This window comes from Lasiosphaeria miniovina (assembly GCF_030549165.1).
Source record: "Lasiosphaeria miniovina strain SMH2392-1A chromosome Unknown B0T26scaffold_1, whole genome shotgun sequence".
In the NCBI taxonomy this organism is placed as follows: domain Eukaryota; kingdom Fungi; phylum Ascomycota; class Sordariomycetes; order Sordariales; family Lasiosphaeriaceae; genus Lasiosphaeria; species Lasiosphaeria miniovina.
Window position 1 is genome coordinate 4,277,650 of NW_026848220.1, and position 19,987 is coordinate 4,297,636.

Sequence of the window (19,987 nt, forward strand, 5' to 3'; positions counted from 1 at the left end):
TCAATTTTTTTTCTAACCTAGGTTATTTGCCTTACCTTACTTATGGCTCTATTTTGTGTGTGTTTAACTTTCTTTCGGGTTTTCGGTACTGTATCTCTGGTTTTTTATTTCAGGGTTTGCTCGTCGCGTAATTATCTACTTTACTTGGTTTTACTTTGCGTTACTTTACTTTGCGTTGCCCACCCAGGATGTGTCATTTCCATTGCATTGACGTTTCTTGTTTGCTGGATTCTCATGATCGTATTCTTTCCTTCTTGCCAGCTTTCCAAATGACGGACCGACTTTGTGTGAGAATGGTTTTACTTCCAAACTGTTTGCTCTTTTTTGGCGTTTTGGCCTGGTGTTGGTGATAGTAGGAAGGCGATAACGACGACGACCATGACGACGACCATGACGAATTAATGAACGCTTGTGCTGGCTAGGATCTATGACTTCAGGTACACTTTGCGTTAGAAAGAAATAAATACCTTTTTCTTTGCCGGTTTCTTGCTGTTGCCGTTGCAGAAATGCGTGAGTTTCTGTGCGCATGTATAGGCTAGCTGGCGTTGCGACTTGCTTGATGCCTATTTCCAAAAATTGACTAAAAAGATAACAAACTATCCTGGCGGCCTACATGTAGACACTAGCAGCAACTAGATATTCGCCCGTGAAGTATTCAGTTGGTTATGTAGGATTCCGAGTCTAGACTCGTAACAACTCGAAAGGAAAAAAAAGTCAAAACGAGCTCTGGTGCTGTGCCGCAGCACAGTTGTCGCGCCAAACCTCTAATTATCTAAATCGCATCATAAGAAGAAGGGAAAAACACAAATGCCTCCCAGTCTATTAGATAGATATCCTAGAACCGTTTGATGAGTATGGAGTACCTCCCCCACCTAGCTATGATGCCCAATAGCTCAATCAACCCTCATCCAATCAAGGCACGATGGCTGAGCGGTCTAAAGCGTGAGACTCGAATATTTCCATGTATCGATTCATCTTATCTCTTCGGAGGCGCAGGTTCGAATCCTGCTCGTGTCGAACCAATATCATAAATAGATTTTTTTATTGTTTGCGTCTTGAATATCCAAGATTGGGGGATATATATATCTTTTTTAGATTTCGGATTACCATTTCACGAGCCTGCGCCGTGCAGAGCAGACAGCTGAAGTGCTTAATTACTACTCGTTGCTGCGTCCCGAGAGAATGTGAAAGTCTGTCCACAGACAGACAGCTATACAAAAGGAAACAAAGGAGCCGCTGGGCAATAAGACCACACAAAGTCAATGACGCGACTGATATCTATTCGTGCTGGATGCACACATAAAATACGTCTCCCTGCAGCAGCTGGTGCAAATCACAAAAGGCCTCTCCACTACAAACCCAATGCAGCCAAGTTACGACAAGGCGAATAATAATGCTCCTCTATCCAAACACGGGGCAGATTATACCGTAGAGGGAGAGAGAAAAATAAATGCACGCTATTTGCCGCCCCCAAGATTCCAAAATGCTGGTTTGGTCCCGTCACGCCTTGGCTGCCTCCTCGCGGCCCCATCGCGCCGTCTCGTCGCCGTCTTCCCACTCCTTCTCAACGTACCCCAGCTCGCGCTTGACCTTTTCCACCGTGGCCTTGTCGCCCGTGTTCTTGCCAATGTTGTCGCTACAGCCCGTGTTAGTTGTCTGATGGTAACAAGAGAAAATTATGCCGAAACTAACCTGATCTTGACCGCCGGCTTCCCCCCGGCCGAGCTCAGCTTGATGACAATGTTCAGCGGCGTCGACTTGGTGCCCGTGGCCGTGTGGACAAAATCGTTGGTGAAGAAGGTGCCGACGCCAAACGTCGGCTGGAAGCCGGCCGCCTCGGCCGCCTCCTTGTACTCGAGGCAGCGCTCAATGTTGAGCGAGTCGGAGAAGACAATGACCTTCTTGTCGGTGATGCCCTGCTCGTCGTAGAACTTGCGCATCGTCTTGACGAACGTCTTGGGGTCTCCCGAGTCTTGCCGCACGCCTGTGAAGATCTCGGCGTACGTCTTCTTGACCTTGGTGCCCGACTGCAGGTGCGTCGCAGCCTGGATGAAGAAGTCGGCGGCGCTGTGCTTGCGCGCGCTCTTCGGGCTCGCGCCTCCGTCGTCGGCTGTCACGGCCACGCTGCTGACGGGCTTGCTGAATGACTTGAGGAAGTCGGGCGTGCCAAACGTGTCCGTCAGGGCGATGCCGAGAACGCCCTCCCCAAAGCACCCCACCCAGCGGGCCAGGGCGTCCTCGGTCGCGGCCTTGTAGTCGCCGACGATGGCGGCGTTGCCCATGAACCACTCGTGCGCGACCGTGCCGACGGGCGGGATGCCGAAGCGCATGGCCAGGTGCACGTTGCTGGTCCCGGACAGCTTCCCCGCGAGGCCGCGCTTCTCGGCCTCCTTGCTGGCCTTGGTGAGCCCCCTAAACACCAGCGCCTGCGTGTGGTAGTCGCGGCGGCGGCGGGTGCCGAACTCGGAGAAGACGCAGCCGGCCTCGAGCAGCCGCATGCCCTTCTCAAAGGCCTGGTCCTCCTGCCCGTCGTAGGTCCAGTCCAGGTCCATGAACTTGAAGTAGGCCTCGGACGTCAGGGCGAGCAGCGGGATCTCGTACAGGATGGTCTCGGCCCAGGTCCCGCTGACCTTGATGTCGACGTCGCCGACATCGGTCTCGGCGCCCGTGTCCTGGCCGATGGGAAGGAACTTGAGCGCGACCTGGTCTCGCGGCCTGAGGCGGAACTCTTGGAGATAGTCGAGGTAGGCGGGCGTCAGGTAGGGGCAGTGTTCTGTGAGGTACTGGTGCTCCTCGGCCGAGAGAGAAATGTTGCCGAGCTTCCTGACCTGCTCCTCCAGCCACAGGAAAGCGGCCCTCGAGAGCTTTTTCTCCGGCGTCCGGTTGGTAAACGAGTATGTGACGGGCACGTCTTTGTAATACTTGAGCACGGCGCATTGCATTGTCAACTTGTACAGATCCGTGTCAAGAAACGAGATGACGCCCTCGGGGTAGGGCGAGGCGCTGTTGAAGTCCATGGTCGGAGATGGCCGCCGGGGCGAGTTTGACCAAGGAAAGGTACAGAAGTGAGAGTGCGAGCCAAGCCAGGCTTTGCGAAAGACGATGAAGCAGAGCAGCGAGCGGAAGTGACAAAGGTTGGTAGGTAGGCAGGCAGGCGACGGTTGTCTGTTGCCTAGCTCTGCAGAGAGATGCAGATTGTTGTATTTATTGCCAATTGGACTGGAAAAGAATCTCCCGGGTACAGAGTGTCGTATAGAGAAAGAGTTATGGATCCGTCGCAGGTCGTCTGGCTGACTCTGTTCCGAGATGTGATTGTGAGACAAAACCAACCGATGCGGCGCAACCCGAGTCTGAGCTAATATGTCGGAATACAGCTGCACTGCGACAGCGGTACAGCTCCCGTCGGCTCCTGAACCTAAAAGGCCGAAAAATAACCTATGAAGTTATCCTATCTTAGGTATGATCCGAGTTCAGGAAGGAAGGTTACTAAGTAAGAGGAAAAAGAACGGATGAGCGGCTGTCCTATCACTTTCTCCTCCACTGAGCAGTGAGTGCTAGGTACGTAAGGGAGGCTGCTAGCGACGCGGCGGAGTCACGATAGCTGGGTTGGGCTGAGTACTATCTGCGCAATTAACGGTTGCGTTGCGCTCTTGGGACTGAACAAGCTGCCTTGCCTGGGCTGCCTGCAGGTCCATGACACACACGTCGGAGGAGCTTGGGAATGGAGGGCGGCGGCATGGTGGGGTTGGTGGGGTGTATTTCTTGCAGCCTTGGCTCACGGCGCTGCAGCACAGACCATACCTTAAATGCTCTCACCGACTGCCCGAGCTGGAAGGCTGCCGAAAGGTCACGGTCCCGCTGAGCGGCAGAAAAAAAAGTTGAATGGGCAGCAGCCCAGAGCATCGCAGCGCAGCTTCAGACCAAAAGTTTGAAATTAATCTACGAGAGAGACGCCGCCTCACAAGAGCTGGCCGCCATCGACGCCCGCTTTCTCTCTCTCTCTTTCTCTCTCTCGCCCGAACGAATAATACCAACATAATGGACATCCACAGGTGCCGGTTCGTGGGGTATCCTGCGTCGGCCATCAACGCCGTCGCCTTTACGCACGCGTCGCTGCCGGCCGTCGGCGCCAACAAGAAATTCCTCCACAAGCACATCCAGGTCCGCCTCGCCATTGGGAGAGCCAACGGCGACATCGAGATCTGGAACCCCCTCAATGGCGCCTGGCACCAGGAGCTCGTCATCCCCGGCGGAAAAGACCGCAGCGTCGACGGCCTGGTCTGGGTCACGGATCCCGACGAGGAGCTGGCCGACGGCAAGACCCTCCACGGCAGGTCGCGCCTGTTCAGCATCGGCTACACCACCGCCATCACAGAATGGGATCTCGAGAAGGCTTGTGCCAAGAAGCATGCCAGCGGCCAACACGGCGACATCTGGTGTCTCGGTGCCCAGCCTCTCTCCACGACCACCAAGGGCTCCAAGGCCAAGACCGCCGTCATCAACCCCGGTTCCAGGAAGTTGGTTGCCGGCACCGTCGACGGCAATTTGGTACTCTACTCGATCGAGGGCGGCGACTTGAAATTCCAGCAGTCCCTCATCAGAACCCCCTCCAAAAAGGTCAAGATGGTCAGCATCGCTTTCCAGTCGCCCACCGTCGTCATCGTCGGCTGTTCTAACAGCACAATATACGCCTACGACATCCGCAATGGGACGCTGATAAGGCAGATGACGTTGGGCTCGGATCTGTCTGGCGGCCCCAAGAACGTCATTGTGTGGTCCGTCAAGTGCTTGCCCAGCGGCGATATTGTATCTGGCGACTCCACCGGCCAGGTGTGCATCTGGGATGGCAGGACATATACACAGGCGCAGCGCATACAGAGCCACAGTCAGGATGTCCTGTGCCTCGCCGTCAGTGCTGACGGCTCCAAGATTGTCTCGGGTGGCATGGATCGGCGGACAGCCCTGTACGAGCCCATGGCGGGCCAGGCCGGACGCTGGTCCAAGGTGTTCCACCGGAGGTACCACGGTCACGACGTCAAGGCCATGGCTTCTTTTGAGGGCAAGGGGATGAGCATCGTCGTGTCTGGAGGTAAGTCGCCGTCTCTCAAACGTGTTGAGGACTGCCGCTAACAGCGCCCTAGGCCCCGATGCAAGCCCTATAGTCTTCCCCCTTCGCGGGGCAGGCAACGAGTTCCACAGAACGCTGCCGCATCTACCGCAAAACATCCCTCTGCGGAGCGCTCTCAAGGCCCGTTTCATGCTCAGCTGGTGGGGCAACGAGATTCGAATCTGGCATCTAGCAAGCCCGGCCCAGGAGATGTTGGACGATCCGCATGCCACCAGCTCGCGCAAGAACCGAAATCTTCTTGCCCAGATTCTAGTCAAGGGGGAGTCCGACATTGCCTCTGCCGCCATCAGCCAGGACGGCACTCTTTTAGTCGCCTCGACTGCTACGGAACTGAAAGCGTTTAAACTCAAATTTGACGGAGGCAAACTCCAGATCAAGAAAGTGGACATGACAGTCGCAACGCGTGGCGCCACCAGGGTTGAGATCTCTCCTGACGGCCTCTGGGTATCATGGATTGAAGAGGGGAGCAAAGTCATGATTGCTAGAGTAGCGACGAGTGTGTCATCCTACGCAATTTCCGCACCACAAAAGCTGCACCGGCTCGGACGCCAGATCCCCAAGCACCTCCTTTTGGGCGGCCTCGGGTCCTACGACCGGAACGTCGCGCAGATGATCTTCTCCCCCGATAGCAGGATGCTCGCTATTGCTGACCTGGCTGGATACATCGACACCTGGGTCCTACGCGCCCCCGACGAGAAGGAGCACATTGCCAGTAGAGAAGCGCTAGATGGCGAACAATCCGATGAATCCTCGAGCGACTCGTCAGACGACGAGATGGGAGTCGACGAGGGCAGTGAGAGGTGGATTCGCAATCCCAAGGCAGCTCTGCTCCCCAAGTTAACTTCGGCACCTGTGGTGCTCTCATTTTCTACCGCCTCTGGGCCCGACTCGGCCGTGCCGGGTCATGCGGATGGCGACTACGCCCTTCTGGCGATCACCACGATGAAGCAAGTTTTTGTCTTTAACCCCCTTCGCGGTTCCCTCTCAGAGTGGTCTCGCCGGAACACCTATCATAAACTACCCGAGCAATTTCGTGTCACGCGCGACCTCGTCAAGGGCGTGGTATGGCAGGGCACAAGGGCCTGGATCTACGGCATCTCATTCCTGTTCATGCTAGATCTATCCCAAGACTTTGACGGAGACAAAGACGTGGTCGAGCACAAGAGTGGTCAGAAGCACGGGACCAAGCGGAAGCGGGACGTCCTGGCCAGTGGAGCTGGAGGCAAGATGAGCAAGCACTCCCTGGTCCCACAACACGTCAAATCGGCTCTCGGGCCCGACGGCGCAGAATGGGCGGATGTGGAAATGGTCGACGCCGATGACCAGAAGAGCATTGGCGCAAGCAGCGGATTTGAAGACAACGACGATGACGAGACGGACGAAGACGACGAGACGGACGGCGGCGAGCTGCAGCGTATGAGAGACCGCCAAGGCGGCGTGGATGGGGAGGACGGGCGCAAGTCCAAATGGTGGCACACGTACCAGTACCGCCCAATACTAGGCATAGTGCCCATCGAAAGCAAGCAGGAGGAGGACGGAGCAGTAATTTCGGGGACCGCAAACGGCGCGACGGCTCACAGAGATCCTGTGCCGCTGGAAGTCGCCCTCGTCGAGCGGCCGAGCTGGGACGTCGACTTGACCCCGCGTTACTTTGCCGATGGCGAGTGGGACAGGTGAGCTTGAGGTAGCTTGTCTCCTCCACAGGGCAACGACGGGCCGGCCAGCGTTTAAGCCGAGGCCGGCTCTTGGGGCTGGACCTGCGATGGCGCCACTCTATATATATATATATATGCAATACACTGCCTCGAAAAAAGGGGGCTCATCTTCCGTGTTTCTCTACACAGTACACAGCTACATCTTGATAACCAAAGTCGAGTGTGGCAGGAAGTATCTCTCGCAGATGGTGGGCTGTGAACTTTGCCAGTGGAGAGCTTCTTGTAGTTAACCTTGGTTGTCTTGAAAGATATAATCCAGTGATGTATAGAGAGAGCGGCAGCACAACGAGGACAATATCAGCATTATTTTGTCATGCCGGTCGTTTCAAATCGCGTGTCGTTTCCCATCTACTGCAGAGACTTGGAATTGTAAGACTTGCTCGGCTGAGCCAGGCGGCCATAGCTTTTCTGTCAAACTACGTATCGAGTAAGGCAACGAGACTAGGTATAGTGTTCTTTCTACTCTAGTTCATGTCTGTCGAGCTACGTTGGGGAAGGAAGAATATTTCGGGTTTTTTGTTCTTGGGTGTTGTATCCAAGTTCTGACGGAGTTGGTGGATGGAAAGGACCGGCTTCTGTCCTCCTTTGTGTGTACATACATACCCAGTTGTATCCCGGTTGTGTCCCAGTTATGTCCCAGTGATATCCTAGTTATGCCCCGGTTATGTCCCGGTTTTAAATTAGTTAAGAGGGGGAAAATTTTCTGCTTGTATTTAGTTTGGTCTGTGTTCTGGTCGAGGTGTAGGTCAATGTCCATCTTTCTTGTTCTTTTCGTCTGCTCAAAGAGGGACTTCCACAGTTAGGTATATCACAATTTCCTTTTAATAAAAAAGGAGTTTGGAAAGGCTATCAGGGTCGTCGTTCCGTCGTCCTTGCACAGTTGGCGAAAGGTAACACGATTTTAAGCCTTGCAAGTTCCCCAAGTGAATGTAAATAGCCCGGCTCTGCGCCCACCTGCCTCGGATGTTCCAAAAGATAGTACTGAGTAATATTCTCAAGGACCAAATTTTTCTTAAAAATAACGCATAGAAAGATGGATTTTTGCCCCTGGCTGGAATCGAACCAGCGTAGTCAGATCGCCCCTCTCTTCTCGTGTGAAGATATGAGGCTGATGCTCTACCCCTAAGCTACAGGGGCGGGTTTTTCCACTGCGAGGTGTGGATTGTTGATGGTCTGGCTGCGGTGTATGCTACGTTATGAGTCGTGGCGCTCCATCTTTCCGGTAGGTAACGTAGGAGTCGCGAAAAAGAAAAAAAGAAAAAGAAAAAGAATTTGTGCAATCCATAATGTCATTTTGTTTTGTCCCATGATTTTGTGGCATAGTATATGCAAAGAATACAAAGTCGGGAGACTGGACTCTGAGGCTATTGGTGACGATAAAGTCTCAAAAACAACCTAGGCACGATGGCTGAGCGGTCTAAAGCGTGAAACTCGAATACATTAGATTCGTAGTAATCTCATCTCTTCGGAGGCGCAGGTTCAAATCCTGATCGTGTCGGTAATAATAATTTGGAACATACGGAGTTCCTCTCTTCTTCTTTCTTGGTAATATTTTGGGCTTGGCTGTTGTGGTTGTGGATGGTGGGATTTTCGGGACCCGTATAGCTTGTCCCCGCGGCAGTTTAGCTCCGGTATTACGGAGACCTCAAAGTGGGGTGCTTTGCCCTTCAAAACGATGGACAGGAACACTCACTCGCAACTTCCCAAGTTGACGATCACCCTCCCGCCATCTCATTAAACTCTTTTTTATCAGTTCCGACCAAAGTTGTGTTGAAATTGATCGATGTCGATACTCGCCAATCATGTTAAGATGGGACGCCCAATGCTTTCGAGGCTTGGGGTGGGCAATTTACAGGGTCTCCCCGCCCTCCCTCCAGGCCCTCAACAACCAAAGTCGCATCGCTCTTGGCACCACCCCAGTGTGGAAGCAGGTTTGAGTTGTTGTGTTCCTCGATTGATTCCTGGCTGGCTTGCCCTGTTGCTGCTGCAGCTTGCAGGTGAGGTTGCTAATCTTCGGATACCGCAAAGTTCTAACGAGACGGGCATCGTTGTCACACCCCCCTTGGGAGTCTAGGACTTCTCATCATCGAGCGCTGCTTGTGCAACCCCCCACACTCTGGGCTGATAAGAAAGATCTCGCGTCGTGACAAGCTTCGGGAACGGAAACGAGCCTAGCGGGGAGATACCCCAACAGGCGGGCGCTCCTCCCCGCTGTCTGCGCCCCCTGTCGCCGTCGACCACTGCTCCCTGATACGTCGGGGCCCTAATCCCCCTGCCCATGTGTCGAAGACTCCCGACACGGGAGCTGCGGGACGAGGGCTGGAGCGGAGCTATGGCCCTTCTGACCTGGCCCGCCACTGGCCTAGACTGCCGCCAACGAAGAAAGTTTAGGTCACAGCTCTTATCAATCAGCCTTCCAGCATCAGAATCTTCGATAACGTCACGTCAGCTTGAGAGCTGTGAGTTGGAGGGCTATCAGTCTGTCGTCTGTTGGAAGCACGACAGGACCGCCAAAGGCAGACAAAAACCAAAATACTACCTAATTAGAAGGCGCAAACCAGCCGCCTGAAAGGGTACCAGACCCCAAACACGCCTGGAGAAGACCAGCCCAGAATATTCATATCAGTCGAGTAATAAATCCCAACAGGGAAAAGACCATTCACGCCCAGGAAGAAGGAAGGCCCGCGCGCATGCGCGTCTGCTTGTCCTGTGTTTATGTATTATCGATACAGCTTCTGGCTTGTTCCCCCACCTCCATCGGGTTTCAGGCACACACTTCCATCCGTTTGACCGTTGTGAGAATTGTGATTTTCACTACCTGATACTCGGTACTCGCCTTTCCTCCATCAGTCAAAGTGACATCGATAAGGGGAGCTACCTACTAACTGCCTTGTCTGTTCACTGTAGACAGCCTGATCACCGCATTCTCACTCCCCGTTCTCACTCTGACGCGAAGCCGTCGAGACTTGGACCCCACACTCCAGCATGAGCGAGGAAGCCAAGACTCCCGCCGTCACCAAAGGAAACGCGGTGGATGGCGGGTCGGAAGACGAGACAGTAGCTGCCGTCGAGGATGGGGTTGTCGTCAACCACTCGGGCTACAGAGATCAGCTGAAGCGCCAGTACAGCCTTCTGGGGCTTGCCGGCATCGCCCTGACGGTCGACAATGCTTGGGTCGCTTTGGGTTCCTCCATCTCCGTCTCTATCCGTATGCACCCCTTGCTCTCATTCTAGCTTCCTTGAGCAGACGCCCTGACGAGTCAATGCCTACGCAGTCAATGGAGGCCCGCCCGGTCTTATCTTCGGGCTCATCGTCGCTGTCTTTTACTATTCCTTTATCGGGTTGAGCCTCGCCGAGGTATGAAAGACTGAACACCGCTGAACGTTGGGCTGGTCAGCCTCACAAGCAGACCCGCCACGCCTTTTGTGCTTGATACACCCTAAAGCCTAAAGCAGAACCGAGCTCCTGACCTTAGGTGTGTTTCTAGTTGGCATCTTCGGTCCCCACAGCTGGCGGTGTCTACCACTGGGCCACGGTTGCTGGCGGTCCACGATATGGCCGCATCCTCGGCTTCTTCACCGGGTGGATCAACTTCTACGGCTGGATGTTTGATCTGGCCGCCCTCGTTCAGATCTGCGCCAATATCTCGGTCAGCATGTATACCGTCTACCACCAGGACACGTACGTGCCCGAGGCTTGGCACGTCTACGTGGCCTACCTCCTGATCCTGTGGTTCAGTGTGGCCTTGGTCATATTCGCCAACAGGATCATACCGCACACCCAGAACCTGGGCATGTTCTTCGTCATCGTCGGCGGCGTCGTCACCATCATTGTCATTGCCGCCATGCCCAAGCAGCACGCGTCCAACTACTTCGTCTGGGGCTCCTTTGACGAGAACAACCTGACGGGCTGGCAAGGCGGTGTTGCCTTTCTGCTGGGTGTCCTGAACGGCGCCTTCACCGTGGGCACCCCAGACGCTATCACCCATATGGCAGAGGAATTGCCTCACCCCAAGAGGGATTTACCTATTGCTATTGGCCTCCAGATTGGTCTGGGATTCTTTTGTAGGTTGCTGCTGCCGACGCTGTCATGCTGGTGCTGGTGCAGCTGCTTTTGGTCTGAAGGAAGCAAGAATTGGAGTTTGTAACTGACTTTGGCCACCGGTCTAGACGCATTCACTTTCGCCATTGCCCTCTCGTATGCCATCACCGATATCGGCGCCCTTACCAGCGGCGGCTTCAACGGGTATCCCTTGGCGAACATCTATGCTCAAGCCACGGCCAATGCAGATGGAAACCAGAACCTCGGGGCGACGTTCGGCCTCTTGTTCATCATTTGGTGGTCGACCATACTCTGCGTCATCGGCACTGTTCTCACAAACTCGCGCATCTACTGGGCGCTGGCACGCGACAATGCCGTACCGCTGTCGTTTCTGATGAGCAAGGTCAACGAGAAACTGAGCTGCCCCGTTCCGGCTACTCTGTTTGTTGGTAAGCCACTTACCCCTGGCCCCTTTCCGTGTTCTCTCTGGTCATTAGGATACCCATGACATGGCGAATAAATAAATGCTTACCCTTAGTAAAAAGCCCTCGTCGCCACGGGCCTTGGTGCCATCCCGCTGGGAAGCCCGACCGCTTTCGTCAACCTGACGGGCTCTTTCATCATCCTCACCACAGTGTCGTACGCCATCCCGTTCGCCGCCAATGTCCTTACTGGCCGCAAGTACTTCCCGAAAGGGCCGTTTCACCTGGGCAAGTTTGGCACGCCCGTCAATATTCTGGCCGTTCTCTTCATCACGCTGTTTGATATATTTTACTGCTTCCGTAAGTCTGGTGTTTCAGTCCTTTCTCCGATAGCATGGAACAAAGATTTGCTCAACTCTTATTCTCCGCATAGCCTATGTCTTCCCCACCACCGTGGAGACTATGAACTACAACAGCGTGATCCTCGCCGGCGTCATCGCCATCACGGCTTTCTGGTGGGTCGTCCACGCCATAACCGCCTATCCCGGACCAAAGGTCATGCGTCTCTACATCCATACCGACGGTGTCGCCGTGGGGGAATCCGCGATACCGGCGACGCTAGAGGATGAGAAGAAGACTGCCTGAGTATGCTGCGGTCACTTTTAAAGTGCAGCTCTCTTTGGCCTGGGATGGCGGTTCGCCTCTGAGCGAGAGACGACGGATATATTGCAGAAATACATGGTTTATGTGATATAGCGGCATTGATTCAAGAGTCGAATGGCTCATCGGGCAAGTAACAGCAGGAAATGGAATGGATGCGAGCCAATAGGACATTACCGGAATGTTAGTGTCTCTCTCACTATCTCGTCGCCACGAGCATGCAATATGCTCTCCCTGAAGCAATGCTACTTGTCATTATACACAATTCATATGCCTTTCTTCTATCTGTGGGATGCATAACATGCGATAACCACGTTAAATTATTGTCGAGATCTGTGCATTGAAAGGTCTTGCCGGCGATGCTGTGGTCTACCCTGGCAAAAGTGTGTGATATGATTCCCGCTGATGGAGGTAAATTAGGAGCTGCCAAGTGAGTAGAACCTCGTTGACAGCCTTCACGGTACGGGGCGGGGTGGATATGAAAGCAGTGACGAGAGAGACGAACATGAAGAGGTGAATGTGAAAACAAACAACATATAGCAAACAGCGAGAACACGAAGAGTTGAGAAGAACACAGGAAGTCCAGTAAAAGACCTGTATTCTGTTTTAAGCCAACTGGTCTGATGAGCTTCTCGGGTTTTAAAGAAAAACAAGACGGATATCTAAGGTAGACGATATGATACCCGTAGTGTTCATCCCTTCACAAAATCGAATAAATGCTACATTCAAGTTGGCCACACAGTTGGCATAAAATTCATTACAGAATCGAACCGCCAGTACATACTCAAATTTCACTGGCCGTGCCATGCTACTAAATTCCTTTACCATGGTATCCAACAATAACTACCACACTACCGCATATCGGCCAGATGGCGGCAGACAGTGAAGTAGAGTAGACTTGAGCTCAGGACGGACATATCGACACGTTTATTACGAAACTCGTCCCGAACGCGCACATGCTTCTAGAATTATGTGGATTGCAGAAGCGCCTTAGATAGCTAAAGCAGGTAGGTAATTTACGATAGATGCGTGCGCGCCCAGTCAAGCAAAGGTCTCGCCACAAATGGCAACCATGTACGAGTAGTATTGACCCCATGTCGGCCCGTGGCGCGCAGGTTATAAGTGGCTCTCTGCTCATCCTCCTCGGCTGCGCCAGTTTCGGCGGGTTTTCCTATCTAAGGGGGGGGGGGGGGGGGGGGTTGCTGTCTGGGACATGAGAGTGCGTTGGATAGAGTTTGGTTGGTAAATAATCCCGCTCGCTCTCGCTCTCGCTCTCGCGCAGCAAACCAGCCAGCCAGCCACCTAGCTCCAAATGCAATCGACCGAAAAAGTAAAAATACGAATTACCCGTGGCCCGAAACCTCGGGGAAATGGCCTCTGTGTACAGGGAGAACTTGAGGGGCAGAGTCTTTTAACACGTTCCCGGATTGCCGAGTTTTCGGTTTTCAGCCGGAGGACAAGAATGTTTGGGTTTGCTACGAATAAAAGGGGTTCAGGGGTTGGGTTACTATGACCAATTATCGGCTGAACGTGTTCTAGACAGGCCGATAGGCCAGGCACAGTATGTACAGTACCTGTTTGCCTATCTCGGGTAGCTCTCAAGGCCTCCTGATAATAACCGAAAATAACTACAAAATCGCACCGACAGTACAACACACATTCCAGAAGATCCAACACAGCCCCGCCAAGTCTCCCTCTGCGCTCCAACATGCATGATGACCGGCCAGCAGCTTCAAGTTGACGTTTCTAGGGGCCATTTTGAAAGCAAGTGGCAGTTCCCCAATCCTCACAAGATAGCCATTTTACCTCGTCTCTCCTCTGCGTTGTAAAAAAAAACCACAGCCTCCTCTTCCCACGCCACTCGCGCTCTAGCTGTGGCAACGACATCCGTTTACGGCGGGCGAGCGAGCGATCGAGCAGATATCGAGCAAAGAGGATGGCGGCTAGCTGTCTAGTATTGGAATCCTTCGCGGCCTGCACTCGAGGCCCGCCCGCGGTGACGAAGGATGGCCCGACAATGTATTGCGCCGTACGTGGGCGCAACTCAGCAGCGGGAGCGAGCGGGCGAGCCCTTTCTCGGAAACGTAAACGAGCCAACCAGTACTGCACATACATACCTAGGTTTGGCTAGCTACGGCACAGGGGGGGTCGTGGAGGGAGGAGAGAAAGGGGGTGGTGGGTGGGTGCGGCCGCCAACCAACAAAAACGCCTCGGCAGGCAGCTAACCATGGCACTGGGAACAAGACCGTGAGTGCCCTGCGAAAACCTACTGTGCAGCGCGTAGTTAAGGTAGAGAGGGGTGGGACCGGGGAGGCAGGGAGCTGGATACGAGCCGCCCGTCCGATTTCATGATTATTAGAAGGAAGGAAGCCAGGCAGCCGTAAAACCACCTTACCTACCTAGGTACCTACAGAAAGAGAGAAAAGAAAAAAGGGCACAGAACAGCATGTTGCCCAAGCTCACCTCCTCAAAGGAGTTGGCAAGTGTCACTCCCGAGAACCATGACATGTACCATTAAGCAGGGTGCGTGGATTATCCCAACCCACCATCGCACAGGAGGCAGGCAACAAGGTTTTCTTTTTTATTGAAGCAAGCCATCAAGAAGACGTGATATCAACCCTCTGCCCCACACTCAGTTGTTTGCCTTGATTCGTAGGAGAACAAACCCAGTTCTCTTTGTTTGTTCCGGTTTTGTCACACCCGGAACCGGAACCGGGAGCCAGGTAGTCGGGTCCGGAGTGCCGGGGTCCAGGCCCCACCCAACAACAAAGGCCCAAAGATTCTAGGCCCACGAATAGGTTGGCTGGGACCTAGCAATGGAGGACAAAAAAAAGTAAAGGGGCGGGGAGATGCGAAGCGCCGCTACTTGCGAGGGAGACCGGTGGCCGCGATGAGCCGTAATCCAGAGTTTAGACCAAAGAAAAAGGACCCTTACCTACTGCCTACCGGTGTCCTGGGCAAAACCAGTTCTTGAGGTTTAAAGCCTAGGTCTCCGGGCGAACACGAGATCAAAGACTCAGAGGGTGTGGCACTCGAGTGGGTGCCAGAGTAAAGGCGGGTCAACCATCACTCGCCGGGATTCCAAAGACGAGAATCTTGTTTAATCGTATTGTCTACACATATTAGCACATGCCCCAACCTAAACGACAGTTTCCGACAGTTTGGCTCGGTACAAAGTGCCATTTGCAGCCTCCCCCCCCTTCCAAAGGCCCCAGGTTCCAGGTTGTGCCGTGTCAGTCAGGTGGTTCCCTCATTCCCCATTCTTCATCCCTCCGCTCAGAGTTTCTACAGTACGTGTGTATACATACCAATCTATCAGTCGAGCCGGCTCGCTCCCCATACCCACATAACCTAGCTCAGAGAAGGTCGGTTCAAGAATAAAGGGAGACTAGCGAGGAAAAATGTCAGGGCACCATGGCCAAGGAGGGGGACTACCGATACTCTTCGCGTTGCGCCAGATTCCCATGGCGACATGGCCACATGTCGAACCCTGGGGTATGGGTTAGCCGTAGCGTATGGCATGGTTGGTTTCCTATGACGAAATGATTGCGAGCCTTTGTTCGCGGGACTGTGAGTTAGGCGCGTGACGGCATAGGATGAGGAGACACATCGCATTCGCCATCTGTCAACATCAACAATGATAAACTCTTCACGGCATGGATGGGGAGTGCACGAGACATAATGAGCTGCTTCCGGGGCCTGCAGGAACTGGCACAGCAGAGCGATCTCCTTTTTTTTGTTTATCGAAAAGCACGAGTTTCTTTTTAGCTTGTTTGATAGGGCACCGAGCACCACGGGGCTGGGGAACACTGGGATAGGGGAAGACGGCGGACAAGTTCCAAGTGGGCCGCCGGCGGAGAAGGAAGAATGCTGTAGGCGACCCCGTCAACGAAAGCGGTCAAACCGGCATGGCACACAGTATGTATCCCATCTCTCCCACCCTCGCCATGCACAAGAGAGGGACCCGGTTGGACAAGAAATTCCTGTGGCCGGCGGAACGGCCCTTTGGGAAGCCCTGTTGGACACGTAATTTGGTACTAAGAACCTCGATTGGTCCGGAGGTAGCACTCGGTAGTCTGGCAACCAGTCGAGTTGGGGGTCCCTAGTCGAATTTTCTTCTTTGGGGCTGCCGACTCAAACAGAATGTTACGCACCAAAGGTGCACCGTGAGCCTTTTTGTGCGTGACATTTCGTCACCAACGAGCAATTGTTGGTCGGCCTTCTCCAGAGCTACCACTACCTTAGTGCCAAAGTTCCATGCCGAGCTTCAGCGCAGATGTCTGCCATTGAAAACAAAGTATAAACTACCTCGGTCGACTGTCTGTGTTGTGCCGATTGGACGACCGCTCGATCACGGTGCATCCGCGTATTCAAGCCGCCATCGAATAGCCCTTGTCATGACCGGGACGCGCCCGAGTGGTATGCGAATCTGTTGTTTCTTGGAGGCTTTTGTTTCCTTTTGTTGCGCCTCTGGTCGACTCGGCTAGACCAGTAGGTCGAGTGGAGCCCCAGGGCCGACCCGACACAGTGGTAACGAATGGCGAGCCCTCAGAGAGAGACTCCTCCGACAAGGGGGCGCAGCTTGGTAGGTGAGATGAAAGTGGAGCGCGGTCAGACCAACTGATGATCCCAAATGCCAAACCACCCTGGAAACTTCCAAGTTGACACTAGCGGCTGGCAGGGATGGAGAACCGAATACATAGTAAGGTATCGTGTCGTGTCCCATCCCATGAGGTGCAGTCTATCCATAAATAACGCAGAGTTGTCGGTGAGAGTCGCCGAGACTGCCTGCCCGAACCTAAAACCTAGGATGGCGATCCTTCGTGCTCTCATTTTTACATCGCACTCCAGTGACTCTACCTGCTCCGTGGCCTTGGGCTGGATTTTGGCGCTACGGAGTGTGTAGGCCGTAACCAACGGTATGGATAGCATGGTTGAAGTGCTTACCACACTGAGGTTGGTCGTTGAAGTCTAGTCTCTTTTGGGTCCTCGGAAGCTGTCTTGGATCTTGGTATTGAAGAGTTCGCTAGGCGGCTTCTTGGTATGCGCGCTGTGTAACAGGAGTACCCAACTTGAAGCCCTCTAGGTTTCACGAAGGATTCTAATTCAACAACCCGCGCGCCGGCGGGTACCAGCCTATAGGAGGATGCCTACTCCTGGTTCTTGTGCCACGTAGTCTGTTAATGTATGTATGAATATTGCACATACATACAATACAGTAGCCTCTATGGTCCTTGTCTGTGCATGGTCATGACGACGTTTGTGTGTCATTCTGCCGCCACTGTCTCCACTGTCTCCTACGTGATACCGATTATTAGTCCTACCGGTCACGGGTGGGGAGATAGAAGTGAGCGGTGAGGCGATGAGACAGGTAGGTGCTTTGCCATGCACGAGCCGGCAGTTCGAGAGACGGCAATCCGTGCTCTCCATAGCAACTCTATGAAGCATCTGCATTCGAATCCGTCCTGGCGCATGCTAGAGTGTAAGCTGAGTGCGGGTGGCTAATAAGACGAAATAGGCTTCGTGCCATCGTGGACACGTGTACGGAATAGTGATTGATAACCAGCGGCGGTCGATTTGCCTGTTTTGCCGAGGTGTGTGCGATTAATTTAGGTCGACGGCTCTCTGCTCGGGCTATGCCTAACACTCCAGCTTCCCTTGGTCATGCGTCTCGAGCCGTTGATTGGGCACTCTGAACAGTGCTGTATGCGCCGTGATTTCTTGGACCCGACAGTCTGGATCTGGCTTACCCAGTGGGCAGTCGAGACGCCTTGACGACTTTTGCCAGGGGACCCATGCTCCCGACAAACATGCCCTGGATGTACCTCTCAGCAGAGTCCCGCCGTCGGGGGTACTGTACTTTCTGAGACAGCCCACTACACCACCATGCACACACGGCTTGGAAATAACGCCATTCTTGCCCGCTGGCCGCCCACTCTCAGCACTAGCCTCCCAGTCCTATAATTCCTAGAGTCCCAAGTGCTCGATCGGCAGGCAACGATCGACTCGTTGTGACCAGATGCAGACCTGTTGGGCCACACACCCGAGCGAGGCCACCAACTTGCCATTGTCTGGTCGGGAAGCTAGCTGTTGTGCGTCTTGTCATGAACCGAGTCTAAGCCCTTGCTGAGCGAGTGAAATGGACACGGTGGCCTCTCTTTACCGTCATCCGATGTCAGTCTCAGGCAGATCTGGAGCCATCGAGGTCGGCTAGCATGGGCTCTGCGACGACGGCCGAACAAAGAACTTTGGTAGGTTCCCGTGGCCTTAGCGCCATCCCGCCGAGACTGCGGATACCTTGGGAGGGCATGTATTTGCCTCTCTGAGATAGTCAAGAAACTTGACCAGCCGCGTTGCGTACACACACCTCTCTGCACCTCTGGCCCTCTGGCCCATCTTCGGCGCCAATGCTCGAGGGTCAATGCCAATTTGTGGGCACCGGTCAGCTGTTCCTGCTGCCACTTCGTGGTTGGCCCCAGCGACTTTGAAACCATGTTTCATACGCAGTGAGAGAGCGTTGTTAACGCCACCCACCTACACACACTGGGAGACGAGGCCCTTCTCTCCGATCGCCTGCAACCTGGATACTTGCATCCGCGAGAACAATGGGCGACTAGGGCGCGCAGGCGCCCGAGTGTCGGGTCGTGGGGGTGGGAGCTGGGATCCGTTCCGCGAGTGCCGTGTATTGTATGTACACATCTGAATGTCCATACGGTATTCGTATGTAGTCCAAGCAGCAACAAACAGCTGAAGCAGTGGATATCAGGAACTTGAGGCAGTAGGAGCTAACCTTAGATCTACTTGGCACGGGTGTTTCTAATCTCTTGTCGGGTGCGATAAATCCAGACGGTTGGGTCGCTTTCGTTCGTTTGTGGTACAGCAATGCACTGTACAAGCAAGGAGTCTGTAGGTTGGTGGCAGGTGTTTGGTAGGTTCTTGTCCAAGGTCCGATTCTTACCTACGGATATGCACCCAGAGTCACCTTGGGTCGCCGTGTTCTGAAGATTGAACGAAACTTCTGGAATGGAAGCGTGCCTTCCGTACCGGCAGGGAGGTAATGTGGAAGGCAGGCGGAAGTTAGAGTAGGTGTATCCGTCCGTACCTTGCATACTCTTATTAGTATGTAATTCATCCCTCATTAAGAAGGCAAAGCATTCCATTTGCATTTAATGGCCCCCTACCCCACAAACTGAACCCGACGCCCCGCACGCCTTCCACTCCCAAAAAGTTCTGTCTCGGTCTTCAAGTTTCCACTTCGTACAGTCAGTACTAGCAGTACGATTCCTCAAGCCCAGGAAGTCGGACAAACTGGAAGCCCAGCCGAAGAACCTGGAAACCTGCATTGGCTGAGCCTGAGGTATCCGATGCCCGCCATCGACCCGAGAAGACGCCCCTGAACCAACCTCTGCAGCGGCACTTGCATCGGGCTGGCCACCCGATGACACGACAGAAAAAGTCCCGCCAAATTGCTAGGGCCGATTTGAGTCACTCATCAGTACCTTCCTTTAGGTACCTTGCCCCCCTGGATCCGTGGGCCACCGCCATTGCCGGGTGACATCCGCTTCAGCTTCACCGGCCTGGCACCAACAGAGGGAAGGAACTCCCCTGGAAGGAGCTGGATTCCTTCGCAGGCTGCGGGCAATACTAGTAGCCCATCAACAACCCTGGCTCTGCACCGTTGCGACAGTTCGGGCGTTATATTAGGAAGGCACCCTGCCCCTTCCTTTTCCGACCCATACCTTCCATAGTCCGTAGCGTTCGTGTTGGCCCCAAGTGCAGACCATCACCACCACTATTTCAGGTCCGGAGTGCGGCCAGCTACTACCACAACGTCGAAGAAGCCTCGAGACTCGGAGCCCAGTTGTCTGTCACTGAAGTCTAAAACAACAACCGAGCTCCGGCCGTCTGTTCTCATCTCGCCTCGCCTCATCTCACAGCACCACTTTGCGGCATGCCATCGGTCCCGTTGCTACCAGCCGGAGCCTTGGTCCCAACTCTTCTTGTATGAGCAAGAACCATC

At 54.0% G+C, this 19,987-nt stretch overlaps 3 protein-coding genes and 3 non-coding genes across 6 annotated transcripts; 4 read left to right on the forward strand and 2 right to left on the reverse strand.

The window, feature by feature from the left end:
- The first annotated feature begins 916 nt into the window (after positions 1 to 916).
- On the forward strand, positions 917 to 1,017 carry B0T26DRAFT_t12. Its single transcript has one exon. It is a non-coding gene; the product is annotated as a tRNA-Ser (tRNA).
- Positions 1,018 to 1,500: 483 nt separating this feature from the next.
- Positions 1,501 to 3,017, reverse strand: B0T26DRAFT_632543 (Quinolinate phosphoribosyl transferase; the record flags this gene model as incomplete). Its single annotated transcript, XM_060436453.1, has 2 exons — positions 1,501 to 1,636; positions 1,693 to 3,017. The coding sequence occupies 2 exons, from the start codon at positions 3,015 to 3,017 to the stop codon at positions 1,501 to 1,503; spliced, it is 1,461 nt and encodes a 486-aa protein (XP_060303053.1).
- Positions 3,018 to 4,038: 1,021 nt separating this feature from the next.
- B0T26DRAFT_635601 (uncharacterized protein) lies at positions 4,039 to 6,805 on the forward strand (the record flags this gene model as incomplete). Its single annotated transcript, XM_060436742.1, has 2 exons — positions 4,039 to 5,089; positions 5,142 to 6,805. The coding sequence occupies 2 exons, from the start codon at positions 4,039 to 4,041 to the stop codon at positions 6,803 to 6,805; spliced, it is 2,715 nt and encodes a 904-aa protein (XP_060303054.1).
- Positions 6,806 to 7,885: 1,080 nt separating this feature from the next.
- On the reverse strand, positions 7,886 to 7,980 carry B0T26DRAFT_t30. Its single transcript has one exon. It is a non-coding gene; the product is annotated as a tRNA-Met (tRNA).
- Positions 7,981 to 8,241: 261 nt separating this feature from the next.
- On the forward strand, positions 8,242 to 8,341 carry B0T26DRAFT_t13. The gene has a single exon. It is a non-coding gene; the product is annotated as a tRNA-Ser (tRNA).
- Positions 8,342 to 9,344: 1,003 nt separating this feature from the next.
- Positions 9,345 to 12,279, forward strand: B0T26DRAFT_58690 (amino acid transporter). The gene is made up of 8 exons (XM_060435593.1): positions 9,345 to 9,416; positions 9,491 to 9,560; positions 9,751 to 10,051; positions 10,119 to 10,201; positions 10,332 to 10,908; positions 11,014 to 11,334; positions 11,431 to 11,667; positions 11,741 to 12,279. The coding sequence occupies exons 3-8, from the start codon at positions 9,829 to 9,831 to the stop codon at positions 11,950 to 11,952; spliced, it is 1,653 nt and encodes a 550-aa protein (XP_060303055.1). The 5' UTR covers positions 9,345 to 9,416; positions 9,491 to 9,560; positions 9,751 to 9,828; the 3' UTR covers positions 11,953 to 12,279.
- Positions 12,280 to 19,987: the final 7,708 nt, after the last annotated feature.